Source organism: Brassica napus, chromosome C9 (assembly GCF_020379485.1).
Source record: "Brassica napus cultivar Da-Ae chromosome C9, Da-Ae, whole genome shotgun sequence".
NCBI classification, from domain to species: Eukaryota; Viridiplantae; Streptophyta; class Magnoliopsida; order Brassicales; family Brassicaceae; genus Brassica; species Brassica napus.
The window spans coordinates 25,977,104-25,996,202 of record NC_063452.1 but is presented as its reverse complement, the minus strand read 5'-3'; the positions used below and the strand labels follow the sequence as shown (position 1 = coordinate 25,996,202).

The window sequence follows — 19,099 nt, the reverse complement described above, 5'->3', positions numbered from 1 at the left end:
ACGACTGGAACCGGGGACTCTACGATTGGATTTGCATATTAACAATCATATATCCGTAATGAAAAATATAAATGTAACACATCCCGCCCGTAGGGCGGACCGACCCTAGTTACGAATAAAAAGGTATGAAAATATTGATTTTTTTAGTTTCATTAAACTTACGCAAACAAAAATAAAAAATGAAAAAATCTAATCGGTTCATTTTTTTGGTCACTTACCAGTTGCCATAGTTTCTCGTTGTAGTCAACTTCAATTCTTGATAAAAAAAAACATTACACATCATATGTAAATCCAAATAAATCAAATGTTTGTAATGAGCAACCAATATAATTGTCCAATTTTTTACATTCTTGTTAAAACCTGGCTCAACCCACTACCAACCCAATTATTTTACTATATTCTTCACTGTAATGACAAAGGCCCATATCTGGCCTACTGATTTAGTCTGGTCAACTCTTACAATCTCTTCATTATACCAAGACAAAAGACTTTGTTTCTATCGACTAAAGAAAAGAGAGCAGTAAAAGAGACATTAGGCATTGATAAAGAAGGAGGTGATGGTACATACCAAGACAAAAGACTTTGTTTGCGGTGATTCATCTATCTCTAAGAAAACCTAAGAGAGTCACAAATGGAGACCTGAGGATTCCACGGTTATATCTCCGGTGAATCTTTGCCGCAATAATGAAAATGGTGGATTTCTCTGCATCTCCACTGGCTTGCTGATTCTTCTCTACTGCTATTCTCGATTCGAGCACACCACTTCATTTCTATCGTCTGCAGCAGATGAGAATTAAGGTAAAAAAAAAACAATTTAATGGATGAAGCAATGGGATTTGTTATTGTCTGCATATCTATTTATAGGATCAGAAAATCTGAATAACATAGGAGGTGAAGAATCAAAATTAATTAGACGTAGTGGGGCTCCTGGAATAAAGGCTATAATTGAGAAGAGTAATTACATGGTGTGAAGTTGAAAGGAGGCGTTTCCATGGGGTTTGCAGAGGAGGTGTGAAGTCAACGTTGTGAGAGATAGAGAGAAGACGTCATTGGGCCGTGTAGATAGATTGCTAACATATGTTTACGGACCGAGAAAGAAAAAAAAATGAAACATGGTGTATCACTCGACACGTGTCAGCTCCTTAACGCATGACTTATCTACGTGGAATCTGACGTGGCGCAACAGGTAAGAAAGAAACCCTTCTTACTAGGGTCGGTTTGCCCTACGGGCGGAACATACTTTACTTCCGATTTATGTTATTATTTTTTGTATGATTTTGTGGTTTGTATTTTAAGTTTGCATTTGCAAACAATGTTTAATGATTTTTGTCTTCTAAAAAGTTTTAAATAAGAAGAGATTATGTGTGATAAGATATATTTTGCATGTTTACCATAGTTGTTTCTAAATTAAAAAGTTGTGGCATTGATACGCATTGCAGGCTTCAAATAGTTTTCATGTTGTTTCTTTTAACAAAAACTTAATCTCATATTCGGTGCATTATTTGTGGTTTGTAATATTTTGGGTTCAGAAAAATTGGATTGTGAATAATTATTTTGTGTATGTTATAAGGGTAATCACTTTTCATGATGAAATCATAGTCTTTCCACATTTCAAATCACGCGGGAGTTTGTTCAAATTTTAATTTAATTTTCTTTGCATTTTATTTGAATATATATATATATATAAGAATTGATTATAAAATAAGGTAGTATAGAAATTTGAAACCATTTTGTTACTTTTTGTATTAAATTTGAAATGTTAGAACTCATAGTTTGTTGTGGGTTTTATTATTTGAAATTATAGATTTAATGATATGAGTTAGGAATTAACTAATTGTTCACTTTGATCTAATTTTTTTTTGATCATTTAGGTTTTACGTAAACCATCTTTTTGGTTTAGTTCAAAATTATTTTTATCGGGCCAACTAAGTTTGTAGTTTGCAATCTTGGTTTAATATACATACAAATTTTTTAAAAAAAGTTTGACCAATTAATTAAACATGTTATTTTTCATATACAATTTGATGGCCGTATAATGTATATAACTATATTGTATTTTTTATGTTAAGATTTGAAAGTAGGATTATAATTACTTTGATGTTTTTAGGTGTGTATGTTAGGCCGTAGATGGTTTATTAGTTTTTAGATTATGTATGTTATGTAGGGGTGGTTGTGTATTGTTTTAAGAGTTTGGACCATATAGAATACTACTATATATAGTTTTGGTGAGGTTTATGTGGGTTTCTTGGTTGAATGTTGTTGGTTATGCGTATACATATTGGTTGGTTAAATTAGGATTTCTTTATGTTGGGCTTGGAAGTACGTGGTTTGTGGGTCTAATGAGTAATGAGTATGATTTTTTGGTCCAAAAATCCATGGTCTTCGTTTGTTACTTTACATATACAATAATCAATATAAGATATTTTGATTTTTAGTTTCCATCTAATAATTTTAATTTTTGTTCAGCTTAAAATAATATTGGCTTTCATTATTTATATTTTGTCAATTTTATCAGAAATCATATGATTCATCTTTTACCATATAAAATATTGTCATGTATATGTAATTGTTTTACATTTAAATAAGTTGGTTCTACATGTATTATGATAATAAGCAGAATGAAATTTCTGTAACACACAAATTATGAATTGATTTTTGTTTAAACTTATCGGAGCTTTCTCGGTAACGTATGTGAACAGTTACCGCCTAATTTTATTTTGATTTTTTTAATTATTTTCCGACAAACTTAGTTAATTGTTATATTAGATATATAAAAAATAAGTCATAAATGTATTTCATATTTGATTTATGCATTAAACAATTTTTTTCCTTAACTTCTTTTATTTTTTTCTCCATTTCCTTTCTTACTCTTCTCCTCCAATCCTCTTTCTTCAATTTCTCCAAGTCTTTCCTTAACTTCTTCAAATCTCTCGATCTTTCCTTGATTTTTTTTTTCTTCGTCAATCATTTATTATTTCCTTACAAATCCAGTACCTACATTAACTCATGAAATCTACGTTTTTTTTTATGCGGTACGTCTCTTCTTTCGTCTTTTCTATTCTTTTATTGTGTCAATCGTTCAGCTTTGATGCTTTCATCTCCTTGTTTCAGATCTGACTTTTTGGGAGAAGACAACCGAACCTATGCTGCTTAGATTCACCATATTTGCTACTTAACACCATCGTTTCTTCCAAAGCCACCGCCTTTGCCATTTTCCACCACCACCATCACCGTAGGCTCGTAGCTCCTTCCTCACACATGTAGTTTTAAAGCCTCGGAGAAGACGCCTTCCGATGATATCCCGGCAAAATTAAGCGTCATGGAGACCTCTTTCTTGTAATGTAAAGGCCCAATTATGAAGAATAAGTAGAAAGCAACGTATAGGCCCAATGGAAAATAAATAGAAAGCGACGAACGATTAAATGATACGGTGAGTTTTGGTGAGAGGGACATGTGTCGATACCATAGAGCTTGAATTTGTGACCTGGAATCTTAGGTGGCGCTCTCAGGAGTGAAATAGCTCTACTTTATATATAAAGATATAGATATTTTACTTAATCGATTTCTTCAGTTTTATCGGTTTATATACCGAAAAATATCTATATATTGCGGTTTATAAAAAAGAACATATATTTGATTTATATAGTATGACCAAATCCAAACCACTTTATCTGTTTAATTTAGTTCTATTTTAATTTAGTTATATTTTAATTAGTTCGGTTTTACTGAATTAAACATTCCCACGTACAACATATTTATCATTATATTGAAGAAATGTAAGCAGGGAGTGGTCTATTTCTAAGCTTTTTTATATACTCTTCTATACTTGCTTAGCAATTTTATATGAAAATCGTTATCAGCTTGGCCTATTAGCTCAGTTGCTTAGGTTATAAGATTGGGCATACACGTTGGTTCAGTCAGGATTGAATTCAATTATTGGAAACCAAAGATTGTTTTGTTTCCAATTTAAAACCAGGATTGAATTACAGAGAATTATTTGTCTTTCCCCCCCCAAATAAACCAACAAAACCAAAGTTCTTGATTTTAGATTTTCAACACTCATATAACGAACAATCACCCAAACACATTTCTGTTTTGTACAATCTCAAGAATCAAGAATGGTCGTTCCATTTCCATCTTCTTCCCGCCTCCTCAAGAACCTTAGCCCTTGCTTGGCTTGCCTTAGCTTCATCCTCAACCCAAGTTCTGCATTTTCATTCACAAGTTAAAATCTTTATCCAAAGATCAATACTGAGTTATTTAGTTATTACTATAAACCATTTTACCTGAGAATCCGAAGAGCCTCAACTTCAGCTTCAAGGATCGATCTTTTATCAAGCACCGTTTCAAGTTTGGACTGTAACTCACTCAGCATCTTTTGTAACTCGCTATGCTCAACCATATAAACAGATTCATCCGTTGTTAGCCTCTGAGACATCTCATCAATATCTTCTCTCAAGCTGTTAACCAACTGTTTCTGACAATCTATGGCTGCTTTCTCTTTCAAACGCTCCGCAAACCACTTCAGCTGAGCAGCTTTCTCTTGTTCTAACTCAGTAACCCTGGAGAGATACAGCTCTTCCATCTCAACTCCTCTGGATCTCTCTACTTGAAGCTTCTCATCCCAAAGTTGCTTTATCTCTCCCTTTTCAAGCAACTCTGATTTGATTTCTTCCATCTCAGCTTTCTGTGAGAAGGACTCTGCTTCTAACCTTGACAGCTCTTCTGCAATGGCATTCGCCATTTTACCGGTTGTTAATGCTACAGCTGCTTGTGCTTTTGTGACAGGTCTACTCGGCTGAAACCGCTTGATCCTACCTGTAATATCAAGTCTACAATCATGTCCCATATCAACAAGAAGATAAAGAATGTAAGGATCAGAGGGATAGAATACCGAAAACGTTTCTGCTTGTACTCTTGTCTCCCTTCAAGAAGTCCAAGTAGAAGCCGAGGGACATGTCAGGATTGAGATCCTTTGTATCGATATAGTCTACCTTTGTCCTTGATATCTGGACTGTAAACAAGTCAGGTCATTAAAGTATCTGATGAAGCAATCACCGTTAATGCCTAAAATGTTAAAACTTTATCACACCTCTTGCATGATTTCAGGATGTAAATCACACTCTAATTCAGCTTTCCAGTTAACCAAATCGAGCCGGGAAACAAAACTGCAGCCACCATACATGTCCATCAGTTAAGGATAAAACAAATACAACAGAAGAGGAAGAAAGCTTGATCCCATTTTGTACTTTTCAGGATGAAAACTAATGTCGTTTCCGGATAGCTTGCTGGATGTAATGCCTGCCTCTGCCAAGGCTGGAAAAGAAAGTTAAAAGCCAGAAAGGTGAATTCAGTAGAAACAAATTAAGAACTGTGAATAGACAGAAGTAAAAAAATGCTCATCTTGGCTAATACCTTGAATGTACTCGAAGTCAGGGTCTGTAATATTCACATCTTCAAATGCAGGAACTGAAGAGCCCGCTAAAGCAACTGCTGGCGCAATCCTGTGCTTTGGATTTCTAAACGCCAAAAACATATATTTTTTTTCATCAGTCCTTCACAACAAACATAAAGAGTTTTATAACTCCAAGAAGTATCATCATTACCTCTCTAGTAACGAAGTTAAACGAACTAGCCATCTAGCATACTCTCGTCTGGTGCACAACTCGTCTGCCACTACATCATCTTCAATTATCTGAAATGTAGATGATCAGAGCTGGTACATTAACTTCAAGTTGATTGTATAATCTTATCAAGGGGGAGTACAAGTTTCTGGAAACAAAAACCTTTAGTTTCTTTAAAACTGTTATTGCTTCTTGTTGAGCAGCATCTACTGAAACCGGAGTGGTGATACGGTGAGCTTTTACCGTTGATGATGCTAAAGCAAAGCCGAAGATAAAGACTTGTTAGAGCAATTGTAAAGAATCTTACAAAACAAAATTGACTAGAAAACAAGAACGTACAAGTGTCAACAGTATCTGAAACAAAGTCAACGCCTTCAGTGACTGACTCAGAAGCAGAAGTCTTCTGAACACTCTCTTCAGTCTCATTCTCATTCTGATTCAAATCCACACTTGAACAATGCAACGGATTGCTAAAGCAGAACCTAAACCCTGTCAAGGAAAAAACACTGAATCTCAGATACAAACCATACAAATGAGTAGAGAGAGAACAAAAGGTTGAACCTTTTCTGGAGACTGAGAAGTAAGCAAGAGTAGCTAACAGAAGAGCGAGTGATGATCCAACACCAGTGATTACAACGTTCCTCCACTCTAAAACCCAAACAGATCGAAATCAATTTCAATTTCCAACTAAACTGGAAAAAAACCCAATTATGAGAAAGATGCTAACTTTTTTTACTTTTCGAGTGAGGAAGAGGAGGGTCGTCTTGAATAAGAGACCAGCCGCCGTATTTGTCTTTGGAAGCTTGAGAGACCCATGAGGCACTCGAGAGAGAAGCGACGACGCGGACACTCCGCGGTTTGAGTAATGGGAGGGTGAAACGATGTCGTACAAGTAAAGGAGCGAATTTTGGGAAGACGAAGGATGAATTTGGTGGCTTTCTAATCGAAAGAGAGCACATTTCTTGTCTTCAGTGACCTCAGATTAGGGTTCCGTTTTCTGGATGGTTCAGTTTGGAAGAAGCAGCTAGACAGGATGCTGCTGGTGCTAGTACAGCAACTAAACTTCTGACTCCCTCGGAGGGTTTTGGTTTGCGTTTATTTTCCGGTTTAGATTTAACCGTCTCGGTAGAATCATTCCTACCTAATCAATTGGGCTATAAATAATACACATTACAGACTCAATCGATAACATGTTGGGCTATTATTAAATTGGGGATAAATATATAGCCCATTAATCTATGGCCCATTTATAATTCTCCTGGTCTTCAGTTCTTGATCATATCTTCTTATCCTCTTCTTCCGCAGTCTCTCCCCCTAAACCCAATCAGCCGCCGCAAGGTTTCGCCGCCGATACATTTCTACGGCGTTACACCGGAGTTTATTTTATTAATCCAACTCGAACTCGAATTAAACATTCCACTCGCGATGCTATCGACATTGCAGCCGCCGCGCTCTCTCACTCTCCTCCCTTTCCGACGATTCCACGGCTCCAAAACAATCGCATCCTTAGCTTCTTCCTCTCCGACCCTCGACGCTTCCTCCGTCTCTCCTCCACAATCCCAGATCCTCACCACTCGTCGCTCTCTCCTCTCCGGCGAAACCACAGCTTCCGAGATCGCGAAATCTTACCTCTCCCGCATCCGTCTCACCGAGCCTCAGCTCAAATGCTTCCTCCACGTGTCCGAGAACGTTCTCAAAGAGGCTCAAGAGATAGACCAGAGAATCTCCAGAGGTGAGGGAGTTGGTCCTCTCGCCGGAGTTGTAATCGGCGTCAAGGATAACATCTGCACCGAAGGTATGCCTTCCACCGCCGCTTCTCGCATCCTAGAGCATTACCGTCCTCCTTTCGATGCCACGGCGGTGAAGAAGATCAAGGAGATGGGAGGGATCGTTGTTGGGAAAACCAATATGGATGAGTTCGGAATGGGAAGCACAACTGAAGCTTCCGCCTTTCAGGTTTGTTAATGAAGAAGAAAGGTTAAGTCTTTATTGATGGATATCTTGTGATGGTTTAGGGATTTTGATTTTAGGTAACTGCGAATCCGTGGGACTTGACACGTGTACCGGGAGGTTCATCAGGAGGCTCAGCAGCAGCTGTTGCGGCGAATCAATGTATGGTGTCTCTTGGGAGTGATACTGGTGGGAGTGTGAGGCAGCCAGCTTCGTTCTGTGGTGTCGTTGGACTTAAGCCAACTTATGGGCGTGTCTCTAGGTTTGGACTTATGGCTTACGCATCTTCGTTGGATGTGATTGGTTGCTTTGGCTCTACGGTTGCTGATGCTGGGATGCTTCTTCATGCTGTTTCTGGGTATGATAGGTTTGACTCCACCAGTAGCAAACAAGTAAGGTCTTTTACTTGTAATTAGACAGAAGAAAGGTCTTTGCTTTTAACTAAAATAAGTATCTTTGCTTTGTTTAGGATGTGCCTGAGTTTGAATCACAGTCTCTTTCTATGGATTCTTTTGAATCTAAACCATTAAAGGGAGTGAGGGTTGGTCTCATTCGCGAGACGCTTGAAGAAGGTGTTGATTCTGGAGTGAGATCTGCAACTCAGGAAGCTGCTTCTCATTTAGAAGCATTGGGTTGTCTAGTGACAGAGGTTTTTCTTTTGACTTTCTGTTGTTTAATGTGTTCTTTGTGTACAAATACATAGAAATTTATGTTTTCATATTTCACAGGTCTCTCTTCCTTCATTCTCTCTTGGACTACCAGCTTACTATGTGATTGCCTCATCTGAATCATCTTCCAATCTATCACGTTATGATGGTGTCAGGTAAACACCGTGATATGACTTGATTCACAATGTATATGGTCTATCTATACATGATAAAGATTGATTCTTGTGGTGGAAATGAAGATATGGGAATCAAGTTATGGCTGACGAGCTCAATAAGTTGTATGAATGTTCGCGTGGTCAAGGATTTGGCGGGGAGGTACGGTTTCATAAACTGATTTTTCTGCTTTACTTCTTCATTTTGCTATAATCAAAGACAAGTGTGTGTGTGTTTTGTAGGTGAAAATGAGAATTTTAATGGGAACATATGCACTCTCGGCTGGTTACTACGATGCATACTACAAGCGAGCTCAACAGGTAGGTAACCTCGCATCTTCATTAACCAGTTTGGATCAGTAACAAATATATGTTCTCTTTGGTGTTAATATATAGGTGAGAACACTAATTAGAAAAGACTTCAAAGCGGCGTTAGATCATAATGATATCCTTATCTCACCAGCAGCTCCATCTGCTGCATACAAGATTGGTGAAAAGAAAGATGATCCATTGGCAATGTATGCTGGAGACATTATGACGGTATGAAATGTGTTCTGTTTCTCTTTCAATAGCACAAAACATAGTTTGTAATGACATGAGATTGTTTGTTGCAGGTTAATGTAAATCTTGCAGGACTTCCTGCGATTGTATTACCATGTGGATTAGTTGAAGGAGGTCCCTCGGGTTTACCGGTTGGTCTTCAAATGATTGGTGCAGCCTTTGATGAGGTTTGTTTCATAAACTCTTTGCTTACTCCCAAGATTAGCTTAAGAACTTTTTTTTTTTTTTACTTGAATTTTTGCTTAAAATGATGATTGATTGAATTTTGCTATTGGTTTTAGGAGACATTGCTGAAAGTTGGTCACATATTTGAGCAGACTCTCAAAGGTTCAGGCTTTGTTCCTCCAACGTTGCCAAATGTAGCCTAAACATGAAAGCTTGGAGGCTCTTTTTACTTTCATGCTTTGTTTAGGTAAAGCGAATTGATTTGTAATTTAATTTCTATTGTATTTTTGAATGCAAGTGTTTTTAAAACCGGAAACTGAACCGGAAATATTTTGGGTTACGGTTCAATATGGTTCGACCGGGTCAAACCTGGTTCAATAATATTGTTTAATATTTTTTTAGTATGTAAATATAAAAGTAATATTAGTAAACATGATGAATAGTTAAAATATAAATCAATTTTGAACATAAAATATTATAAATATAAATTAGTTTCTTGTTTATATGGATGGTTTATAGATTTTTGATAGTTTTAGTTGTTTTTATTGGTTTAATAACTTTGAAATATAATCCGGCTATGTGGCCGGTTCATGGTCGAACCAATTACTAGATCAACCCGGCTATATAACCGGTTCATGGTCGAACCCGGTCTAACCATCGGGTCGGTCCGGTTTTAAAAACACTGCGTTTTATGTATTGCAACACGGTTGTTTTATTAGGTGGAGCCAAAATCAATATGGGATATATATATATATATATATATATGGCAATTTTCTCAGATAACACTTTTTAAGTTTTTGTCACAAAAATAGCCTTAAAAAAAAGACCAAAATAGCTATTTTTTATTTTGAAAATTTTAATTTTAATTTTTTTTTAAAAAAAAATTTGAAACCGTACACCCAAAATCTCACCCCTTAACTATAAACCCTAAGTTTAGATTAGTTAATAAAACTTATTTCGGTTATTTTTTTCATTGAGTGCTATTTTTATGACAAAAATTTTAAAAAAAATTATCCTAAGGAATTTCTCATATATATTATACATCTCTAATGTAAAGATTAGGGCATCTTTTATTGATATTCCGTGTCAAAGAAGCATCTGTAGTTCACCACACATGGAAAATTTTTACGGGAAATTCTATGTTTACCACTTTCATGGTATCGCTTTTCATCTTTACCACCATTAAAAAAATATTTTCAAAAATACATTCTTCGTTAAGTGGTAAAAGACTCTTATACCTTTGTTATCTATATATATAATAAATTATTATTCAAATAAATAAAAAATAAAAATAAAAAATATTTTTTTATGTTTTCGAATCATACTTTTTCAAATTCGAACTTTTTTGTAAATTTTTTTTTTTTGAATTTTTTTGAATTTTTTTTTGAATTTTTTTAATTTTTTTTCAAAAATTTCTTTTTGAAAATTGAAAATTATGTTTGAGACTATTTTTTAAAAATTTTAAGTATTTATTTATATATTTATTAGAATCATAAATTTCACAATCCAAAAATCCTATCTAACTCTTTAACTCTAAACCTTAAATATAGATTAGTTAACCCGATGGATATAAAGATCTTTTACCCTTAATTAAAAGTGATGGTAAAAGTGATCAGTGTAAACATAAAAAGTAGTACTACGAATGTGGTACCAGTGGTAATTTTTCATATTTTACACATAATTCGTGTATTTTCATTTTGTTTAGCTATATCCAGTTGTGTTTTTCTGATTGTATTTATAATTGATTGATTAATATTTGATAGTACAACAAAGTTCAATCGATGATGGTGGAAACAAATTTTTTTAAAGAAAAAGAAGACAATTTACGTCTTCCTTTTAGTTTTCTTACTTCATTATTAAAGTTTGATTTATTTGTTTCCTATCTTTTTATGTTTTTGTTTTATGTGTCCAATGTCGACTGTCCAGTACACTGGATCTAGACCACACGAAGGGAAAAGTCTGCAAATTTTTTATTTTCCAGTCATAAAGAGAAGGATCCTGCGAGGTTCGGTGAGATAATTGTTTATACAATACAATTGGTCCCATTCGTCTTTACGTGTCTGATAACACTTTCGTTAGTAAACTATCTATTTAATTTTTGTTTTGTCAAACGATTTCAATTATTTAACTGTTTCGACTGCAATCAGGAAGAGTGCAAAATTTTGGGATTAAGAACTCTGAGGATATTCAAATATTGGTTTGGAAATACTCAGTGTTACATATGAATGAAGAAGAGGAGGGTGAAATAATTGCTGAGGAAGATATGTGTGATGGGAAAGATCGGTTAGAAGTATCAGAAAATGATCTTTTAGAGGATGAAATATTTGATCAACAAGAAAAAGAGAAGATAAAGTCAGGGATGAAGAAAGGTAGAGGTAGATGTCGGAAGGCTAGGGCTCACGCTGTTAACACAGTGAAGAGCATACTATTGAAGCATTCCATAGTGAAAGAGTGGGTTGGAAAGAATGATTTGTTGTTTGGGAGTATTTTGGAGACAAGAGTGAAGGAGAAAAAAGCGGAGAGTATGTTGAGTTTTGTGTTCAGGGGCTGGTCTTATATGATGAATTATGAGTATAGTCAAGGAGGGAGGATCTGGTTCGTGTGGAGGGATGAGGTTCGTATGACACTTTATAGACCAATTGATCACTTGTTCATTTGGATTGAAAGACCAAGAGGAGTTTTTTTGTACTTGTGTTTATGCAAACAATCTAGCTGAGGGGAAAAAGGATTTGTGGGAAGACCTTTGTTACCATAATGATTCAGCTTTATTTATGAATAAACCCTGGATTATCATGGGTGATTTCAATGAGATATTGGAGGTTGAGGAAAGTTCGGGATTTTTCGGAGTTGGGAAGGCTTTCTAGTGGAATGAGAGACTTCCAGAGGATGATTCTTCATTGTAATCTATCAGGCTTGGGGTATCAAGGGCCGTTGTTCACGTGGTGTAACAAGAGAGAAGAAGGGGTGATTTGTAAAAAATTGGATAGGGTTCTTGTGAATGATGCTGCTCTTCAAAAGTTTCCAAATGCCTATTCAGTGTTTGAGCCCGGAGGGTGTTCGGATCATATGAGATGTAAGTTACAACTTCTTCCTCCCAGTGAGAAAATTAGAAGACCGTATGTAAATGTGATAGGGAGCTTGCCAAGTTTTTTACCTATGATCAAGGATTATTGGGAATCAACTCAGGTCCTATTCCATTCTACTTCAGCGATGTTCCGGTTTTCAAAGAAGCTAAAAAATCTGAAACAATTTATTAGAGAGATTGGTAAGGAAAAGCTTGGTAACCTCACAGGGAAAGCGAAAGAGGCTCATGGCATTCTTTGTGAAAAGCAGCAGCAAACTTTGTCTAATCCAAATGATGACACTATAAAGGAGGACGTTGAGGCTTATGAAAGATGGATACATGTTGCTAGCTTGGAGGAGTATTTTCTAAAACAGAGGGCGAAGCTGCATTGGCTAGACAAGGGGGGTCAGAATAATAAAACTTTCCATAATGCCATTCGGTCAGAATTCCATCCGTAAGATGTAAGGATGGAAGAATTGTTACTAAGCAGATGGAGGTAAAAGAAGAAGCAGTGAGGTTCTTCTCTGAGTTTCTTAACCAAAAGCCTGATTCTTATATTGGTACTACCACTGACGAGTTAAAAGATCTGATGGAGTTTCGATGTACATTGGAGGATTGTCGGCTCTTGGAAGCAGAAGTTACTCAAGAGGAGATTCGTAAGGTATTATTCGCCATGCCTTCTAACAAGTCTCCGGGTCCGGATGGGTTTCCTTGTGAATTTTTCAAGACTGCTTGGCCTGTTGTAGCTCAGGACTTCTTGGTTGCTGTTCAGTCTGTTTTTAAATATGAGTTTTTGCCTAGAGGGGTAAATTCTACCATTCTGGCTTTAGTACCAAAGAAAACAGACTCATTGGAAATGAAGGATTATAGACCCATTGCATGCTGCAATGTTCTATATAAGGTGGTTTCAAAAATCCTTGCTAATAGACTCAAGCTCCTTCTTCCTCGGTTGATCACGGAAAACCAGTCTGCGTTTATCAGTGGAAGGCTTTTGATGGAAAACGTGCTGTTAGCTTTGGAGCTAGTCAAGGATTATCATAAGGAGACAATATCTCCTCGCTGTGTGATGAAAATAGATGTCTCGAAGGCTTTTGACTCTGTTCAGTGGTCATTTGTGCTCCAAAGTCTTGAAGCAATTGGAGTCCCTCAAAGGTTCATACACTGGGTAAACCTGTGTATAACAACTCCTTCATTTTATGTTCAAGTTAATGGTGAGCTTGGTGGGTACTTTCAGAGTTCAAGAGGTCTGAGGCAAAGATGTTCTCTATCTCCTTATCTATTTTTGTTGTGTATGAATGTGCTCTCTCATAAGATAGACAAGGCTGTGCGGGAGAAGAAGTTCAAGTTTCATCCTCGTTGTCAATCTCTGTCTCTTACACATCTCTGTTTTGCCGACGATTTGATGATTTTTGTTGAAGGTTCTAAGGAGCCAATTGAGGGAGCTTTATCTGTATTTGATGAGTTCACGAAGTGGTCGGGGTGGAGTATAAGCATTGAAAAGTCTACTCTTTACATGGCTGGAGTTTCAGGGGAAGACAATAGCAGAATCTTGAGGAATTTTCCCTTTGCTGTTGGTTCTCTTCCAGTAAGGTATTTAGGTCTTCCCCTTATGACTCAGGTGATGAGAAAGCATGACTACTTACCTCTACTAGAGAAAATCAGAAATAAGATTGGTACTTGGAGCTATCTTTCGTACGCGGGCAGACTGCAGTTGATCAAAGCAGTTCTGGTGGGCATAGCGAATTTCTGGGCATCAGTGTTCAGGCTGCCAAGTCAATGTATGAAGGAGGTTGAACAGCTGTGTGCTTCTTTTCTATGGCCTGGTCCGGTTCTTAAATCATCTGGAGCAAAAGTTGCATGGAGTGATATTTGTAGGCAGAAAAATGAAGGAGGTTTGGGAATAAGAGCTTTAAAGGAAGTGAATATGGTCTATGGGTTAACGATTATTTGGAGGTTGTTGTCGGGCGAATCTCTTTGGGGAAGATGGATAAAGATTTATCTTCTGAAGAAGAAGAGTTTCTGGTCAGTTAGTGGGAAAACACAAATGGGGTCTTGGACGTGGAAAAAGATACTGAAGTTGAGGGAGACTGCGAAGCCTTTCTTTAAAAAAGAGATAGGGAATGGTCGACATGTTTCTTTTTGGTTTGATAACTGGTCGGATCAGGGAGTGCTGTTTGATCTCTTTGGAGATAGAGGAATTATTGATTTGGGTATTAAGAGAGAAGCTACAATTGAGGATGTTTGTTTGAGTAATAAAAGAAGAAGAAGGCATCGAACAGTGACCCTCAATGTTATTGAAGTGGAGTTGTCTAGTGTAAAAGAGAAGCTAAGAGAGGATGTGGAGGATGTAAATCTTTGGAAATGGAGGTCGGGTTTCAAATCAACTTTCTTGACTCAGGAGACGTGGCAGATGGTTCGGAAAACTTATGTGTGATGTGACTGGGTTAAAGGTGTTTGGTTTGCTATGGCTACTCCGAAGTACGCGTTTATGTCCTGGTTGGCTATGCTAGACAGACTCTCTACCATGGACAGAGTAGCTTTATGGAACCAAAGTGTAGATACTACTTGTGTCCTCTGTAAAATGGCAATGGAATCCAGAAACCATTTGTTCTTGGAATGTTCCTACTCTTCACAAGTTTGGGAATATCTTTCTCTTGGAATTCTGAGAAGCTCTTACTCCAACGTCTGGTCCATCATTGTGCCTCTGTTATGTGATGGTGTTAGAGAAAGGAAGAGATCTTTTTGCAGCAGATATGCATTCCAATCAGTTATCTATGCAATCTGGCAGGAAAGGAACAAAATAAAACATGAGGAGAATGTCATGCCTATATCTGTTTTGAAGAAGACCATTGATAAGGGTATAAGGAACAAGTTGAGTTTGATTAAGAAGGATAGGAAGAAGAGTATGGAAACAGTCCTCCAATTTTGGTTTGAGACAAGAATATAGCTCTTTGGTTTTATATGTAAGTTCTTGAAGAATCAATGTGAAAGGGTTTTTGAATTAGGACCGCACATGATGTAAAAAAAAGTTTTTTTGATGAATAAAATTTCATTCATTAAAAAAAAAAAAAAAAAAAAAACTAAACTGTTTCGACTTTCTGACCCAAAATAAAAAACACTGTTTCGACTATCATGGCTCATCGTGAAACACTGCAACTAGTTTAGTCTACTGAGTACGTGCAACTGGTTTAGTCTACTGAGTACGTTTTATCTGGATTTAGAGCTATCATAGACTGTAATATCGTATTGATCAAGATCTCTTTAATTTATGTGTTAATACGACTTGATTGTTAATAGAATGTTACTAGAATATTTTCATATTTCTATTTGTGTAAGGTTAGATGATTTATATAAATGTGACTTAATGTGCTTGTATGAGCTTCTTGCGAGTACTAACCTTAATACATTTTCATCATGATTATTCTTTCATATCTCATCAAAAGTCAATCTTGATAAAGTCACCAACTAGATATTTTAAGTCACACCAACTATATCATAAACTAATTAGAAGAAAAGAGGGAAGATTAGCGCCCATTGTTAAATTACTCAAGGTTGCATAATACAATAAAACAACTGAGCATTAGAAAATAATCAATTTAATCAAAAACAAACATAAGAGAATCAAGCAGCCGTTAATCCAAGAAAATCAGCGGCGGACTTAGCCATGATATGCGCAAACTCATTAAAACTAATAACACCGTCACCGTTAGAATCAGCCTCCGTCATCATCTCCGTCAACTCGCGATAAGTCAACGGATGTCCCATTTTAGCCATTGACCCAGCAAGCTCCGCCGCCGTGATTTGACCGTTACCGTCACGATCGAACGAACGGAAAACCTCCATGAGCTGCTCCTGGTTAATGAGCACCTCCTCGTTGAGGTCGGGGAGAATCGCGACGACGAGCTCGTCGAACTCGACGGAACCGTTACCGTTACGGTCGATTTGGTTGAGGAGGAGAGTGATTTGATCGCCGCGAGGTTTGATGCCGAGGGAACGGAGGAGAGCGGCGAGCTCGAGCTGTGTGAGGCTTCCGTCTCCGTCCATGTCGAAGCGAGTGAAGATGTCTTTGAGCTGTTTGATCTGATCGGTTGGTTTCGCGGACGCCATTGACGGAGGAAGAAGGAAGAGAATTATTATTCTTGGAATTGGATTTGAATGGTGAATAGTTCTTAAAGACGAAGAAGCGCGTTTACGGAGACGAAGTTGAAATAATAAAATTAACAAAATTATTATCGTTGAATTGTATTCCCGCGTAGTAAAGTAAAATTTAATTACATTATCTTTTCTGTTTTATTGATTGGTACTATGAATTTTGTTTTTCAATTATTGATAAGATATTAAATAGGTCGAGATAAAGGGTTGACGGTGATATCATTTAAATTGGAAATTGAGTAGGAAGCACATTATTAGACAACTATATTCTTGTTTACTAGTATTGATTATGTTTTATTCTATTTTGTAATAAATTTAAATATTTAAATGGACAGTTTGATTTCATAGTATATATGATTTACATTATACATAATCTATTTAAAATCGATTTTGCCTACTGTCAGTATCTTATATATTTAAGTGATGTGTTGTATATTTATTTTTTTTTTGAAAATATACAACTAACCTACTATAAGTATGTTACATTTTTTCTTTACCATTCTAAAATTGAAATACCAATCAAACTTATTATATATTTTCTGACCAAACCACTTATTCTAGTATTTGTTAAGTAAAAAAAAATGCTAGTTGTTCTGTTTTCTATCTATTTGTAACCTAAATCTTTCACGACTTAGAGCATGATTATCCTAGAGACTCACTAAGGGTCTCTTAATTGTTTTTTAATATTATTAGGTAATAAATGTGAGTTTAAAATACTTAGCTAAGAGACCGGAACATTTATATTATCCAATGCAAGTCTCTTAACTAAGAGTTATTAAAATAAAAAATTATTAATTTTTTTTTATTAAACTTAGGGAAGATGAGCAAAGAGAGAAGATGACTTTGGTGGTGTGAAAGCAAGAGTGTGTGGTTGTTTTTTAAAAGTCGAGAATGTTTGTTCTTGAGAAAGAAAAAAGAACTTGAGATGGTAGAAAGAACATGCGATCAAAATGTTTTGGTTGTGTTGGTATGGTGAGAAGGAGAGAAAATGAACTTGTGAATCAGAGTGATACATGAAAATGTTTGGTTGTTTGGTTTTATATAGGGAATCAGAGTGATACATGAGGATGAGAGTGACTACACAAGATTACAAAAAAATACAAAAGTGATACATGGTGGTGAATGCAAGAGATACAAAAGTGATACATGGTGGTGTGAAAGCAAGAGTGTGTGTGGTTGTTTTTTAAAAGTCGAGAATGTTTGTTCTCGAGAAAGAAAAAAAGAACTTGAGATAGTAGAAAGAACATGCGATCAAAATGTTTTGCTGTTTGGTATGGTGAGAAGGAGAGAAAATGAACTTGTGAATCAGAGTGATGCATGTAAATGTTTGGTCGTTTGGTTTTATATAGAGAATCGGAGTGATACATGAGGATGAGAGTGACTACACAAGATTACAAAAAAATACAGAAGTGATACATGAGGATGAGAGTGACTACACAAGATTACAAAATAGAAAAGTGATACCATTTGTCCAATACATCTCTACAATAATTAATGAAATTCTACCACAAACCTTAAATAGCGCTGCCAGAAAATCTTGTGATTCTTCTGTCAACCGATACTGAAATTCTACCACAAACCTGCAGTTCAATGAATAACCACAAGGTTAAAGGAAGCCAAAACAACATAATGAGCGAGGAATAGAGAGTAGAGTACCTCTTGAGTTCAGGCCATGGATTATTCAAGCGAAGTTCATCAAGAAAATGATCAGGCTTTGAGTCAATTATAGTGTGCTCCGACGAAAAAGAAAACGAAAGACAACTTAGCATATTCCAATTGCCAACACTCAAAAACAAAACAGTAATTCCTAGTTTTCAGACAAAACTGAACCAAGAAAGGTATTACCTTTACTGACACACGAACAAGCCCAACAAGGCCGTAAGATCGAATAAAAACCACCTTGACGTTTGCTTCTCTACATATTTTATCAAGCTTCACCATTGAATCTTCCACCAGCTACACACAACACAAACAAGGACCAATAAAGCAATAATCAATGAAACATTAGGAAACGTCTATAAGAGAATCTGAGAGCATCAAGCAGCTCCAAGGGGAAACAAAAGCTATCAACTTTACAACTATCAATTGGGGAAAGACTCTGCCTTATACGAATCCCATGGCCAACCTTCCTAAGGTTATGGTAAGTTCCATACTCTGAAAACAACCAAAACCAAAATTGAGATCAAACAAGCTTCGATGCGTTGACTTTAACAGCCATCGGGGAAGAAACTACTCCACGAGTTTTTTCAAATTTCATGATAAAATAGCTTATAGTGAGAGTAAATACCAAAGGAAGGATTGAAATCGAACCGGGAGATCCAAGAGCAATACCGATGACGACGAGAGCGACTGTGTACGGAACTCTAGTCCCGCGAAGCAAATGCATCGATGCTATACCGAGCACCAGAGACATCCCGACAAATATAACGGCGTCGACGGGGGTTGATTCTCCCTCCGAAGAAGAACCTGTCGCTTCCTCCAGAAGTCTATACGGCATCACCGCGTCGATTACAGTCGCTATTTTCTGTGATTTGGTCACCAGTTTGTTTTCCCTTCTCAAAATCTCAACACAAAACCAAAACAACAACGAATTGGCCTTTCGATTCGACTCACCAGCTTCGATTCACAGATGGAAATCCTGTTTTCATACACAGAGAAAGAGAGAGAGAGAGAGAGAGAGAGAGAGAGAGAGAGAGAGAGAGAGAGAGAGAGAGAGAGAGCACGAAAAGAAGAGAAGGTGAACGTGTTTTTTTCCCTTCTCAA

At 36.6% G+C, this 19,099-nt stretch overlaps 3 protein-coding genes and 2 long non-coding RNA genes across 6 annotated transcripts; 2 read left to right on the top strand and 3 right to left on the bottom strand.

The window, feature by feature from the left end:
• Positions 1 to 284: 284 nt before the first annotated feature.
• Positions 285 to 1,085, bottom strand: LOC125592963. The gene is made up of 2 exons (XR_007328787.1): positions 963 to 1,085; positions 285 to 777 (listed from the first exon to the last, which is right to left on the bottom strand). It is a non-coding gene; the product is annotated as an uncharacterized LOC125592963 (long non-coding RNA).
• On the top strand, positions 489 to 3,756 carry LOC106417686. The gene is made up of 3 exons (XR_001283385.3): positions 489 to 798; positions 865 to 3,032; positions 3,112 to 3,756. It is a non-coding gene; the product is annotated as an uncharacterized LOC106417686 (long non-coding RNA).
• A 156-nt stretch (positions 3,757 to 3,912) lies between these two features.
• On the bottom strand, positions 3,913 to 6,647 carry LOC106416500. 2 transcript variants are annotated; one of them, XM_013857393.3, is made up of 11 exons: positions 6,361 to 6,647; positions 6,186 to 6,272; positions 5,964 to 6,113; positions 5,787 to 5,878; positions 5,607 to 5,695; positions 5,416 to 5,519; positions 5,250 to 5,316; positions 5,093 to 5,168; positions 4,895 to 5,009; positions 4,287 to 4,818; positions 3,913 to 4,206 (listed from the first exon to the last, which is right to left on the bottom strand). In XM_013857393.3, the coding sequence occupies exons 1-11, from the start codon at positions 6,581 to 6,583 to the stop codon at positions 4,113 to 4,115; spliced, it is 1,629 nt and encodes a 542-aa protein (XP_013712847.1). In that variant the 5' UTR covers positions 6,584 to 6,647; the 3' UTR covers positions 3,913 to 4,112. The 2 variants fall into 2 exon arrangements, with proteins under 2 accessions (XP_013712847.1, XP_013712846.1); XM_013857392.3 differs by having other exon boundaries at positions 6,352 to 6,646.
• Positions 6,648 to 6,906: 259 nt separating this feature from the next.
• Positions 6,907 to 9,515, top strand: LOC106418439 (glutamyl-tRNA(Gln) amidotransferase subunit A, chloroplastic/mitochondrial). The gene is made up of 9 exons (XM_013859150.3): positions 6,907 to 7,580; positions 7,655 to 7,966; positions 8,044 to 8,223; positions 8,303 to 8,397; positions 8,482 to 8,557; positions 8,638 to 8,715; positions 8,791 to 8,934; positions 9,009 to 9,122; positions 9,237 to 9,515. Exons 1-9 carry the CDS (start codon positions 7,050 to 7,052, stop codon positions 9,321 to 9,323), a joined length of 1,617 nt encoding a protein of 538 aa, XP_013714604.1. The 5' UTR covers positions 6,907 to 7,049; the 3' UTR covers positions 9,324 to 9,515.
• Positions 9,516 to 15,699: 6,184 nt separating this feature from the next.
• LOC106417660 (probable calcium-binding protein CML16) lies at positions 15,700 to 16,522 on the bottom strand. The gene has a single exon (XM_013858440.3). The coding sequence runs from the start codon at positions 16,289 to 16,291 to the stop codon at positions 15,806 to 15,808; it is 486 nt and encodes a 161-aa protein (XP_013713894.1). The 5' UTR covers positions 16,292 to 16,522; the 3' UTR covers positions 15,700 to 15,805.
• Positions 16,523 to 19,099: the final 2,577 nt, after the last annotated feature.

What these genes read in the sequence shown, in the direction of transcription:
- LOC106416500 (XM_013857392.3), bottom strand. Translation starts at nt 6,583, where the DNA reads ATGTGCTCTCTTTCGATTAGAAAGCCACCAAATTCATCCTTCGTCTTC. An exon ending in TTCAGATACTGTTGACACTT is followed by an intron (nt 5,879 to 5,963) that starts GTACGTTCTTGT and finishes GCTTTGCTTTAG; the next exon opens with CATCATCAACGGTAAAAGCT. An exon ending in TACAAGCAGAAACGTTTTCG is followed by an intron (nt 4,819 to 4,894) that starts GTATTCTATCCC and finishes TTGATATTACAG; the next exon opens with GTAGGATCAAGCGGTTTCAG.
- LOC106418439 (XM_013859150.3), top strand. Translation starts at nt 7,050, where the DNA reads ATGCTATCGACATTGCAGCCGCCGCGCTCTCTCACTCTCCTCCCTTTC. An exon ending in ACTCCACCAGTAGCAAACAA is followed by an intron (nt 7,967 to 8,043) that starts GTAAGGTCTTTT and finishes TGCTTTGTTTAG; the next exon opens with GATGTGCCTGAGTTTGAATC. An exon ending in TCACGTTATGATGGTGTCAG is followed by an intron (nt 8,398 to 8,481) that starts GTAAACACCGTG and finishes GTGGAAATGAAG; the next exon opens with ATATGGGAATCAAGTTATGG.
- LOC106417660 (XM_013858440.3), bottom strand. Translation starts at nt 16,291, where the DNA reads ATGGCGTCCGCGAAACCAACCGATCAGATCAAACAGCTCAAAGACATC.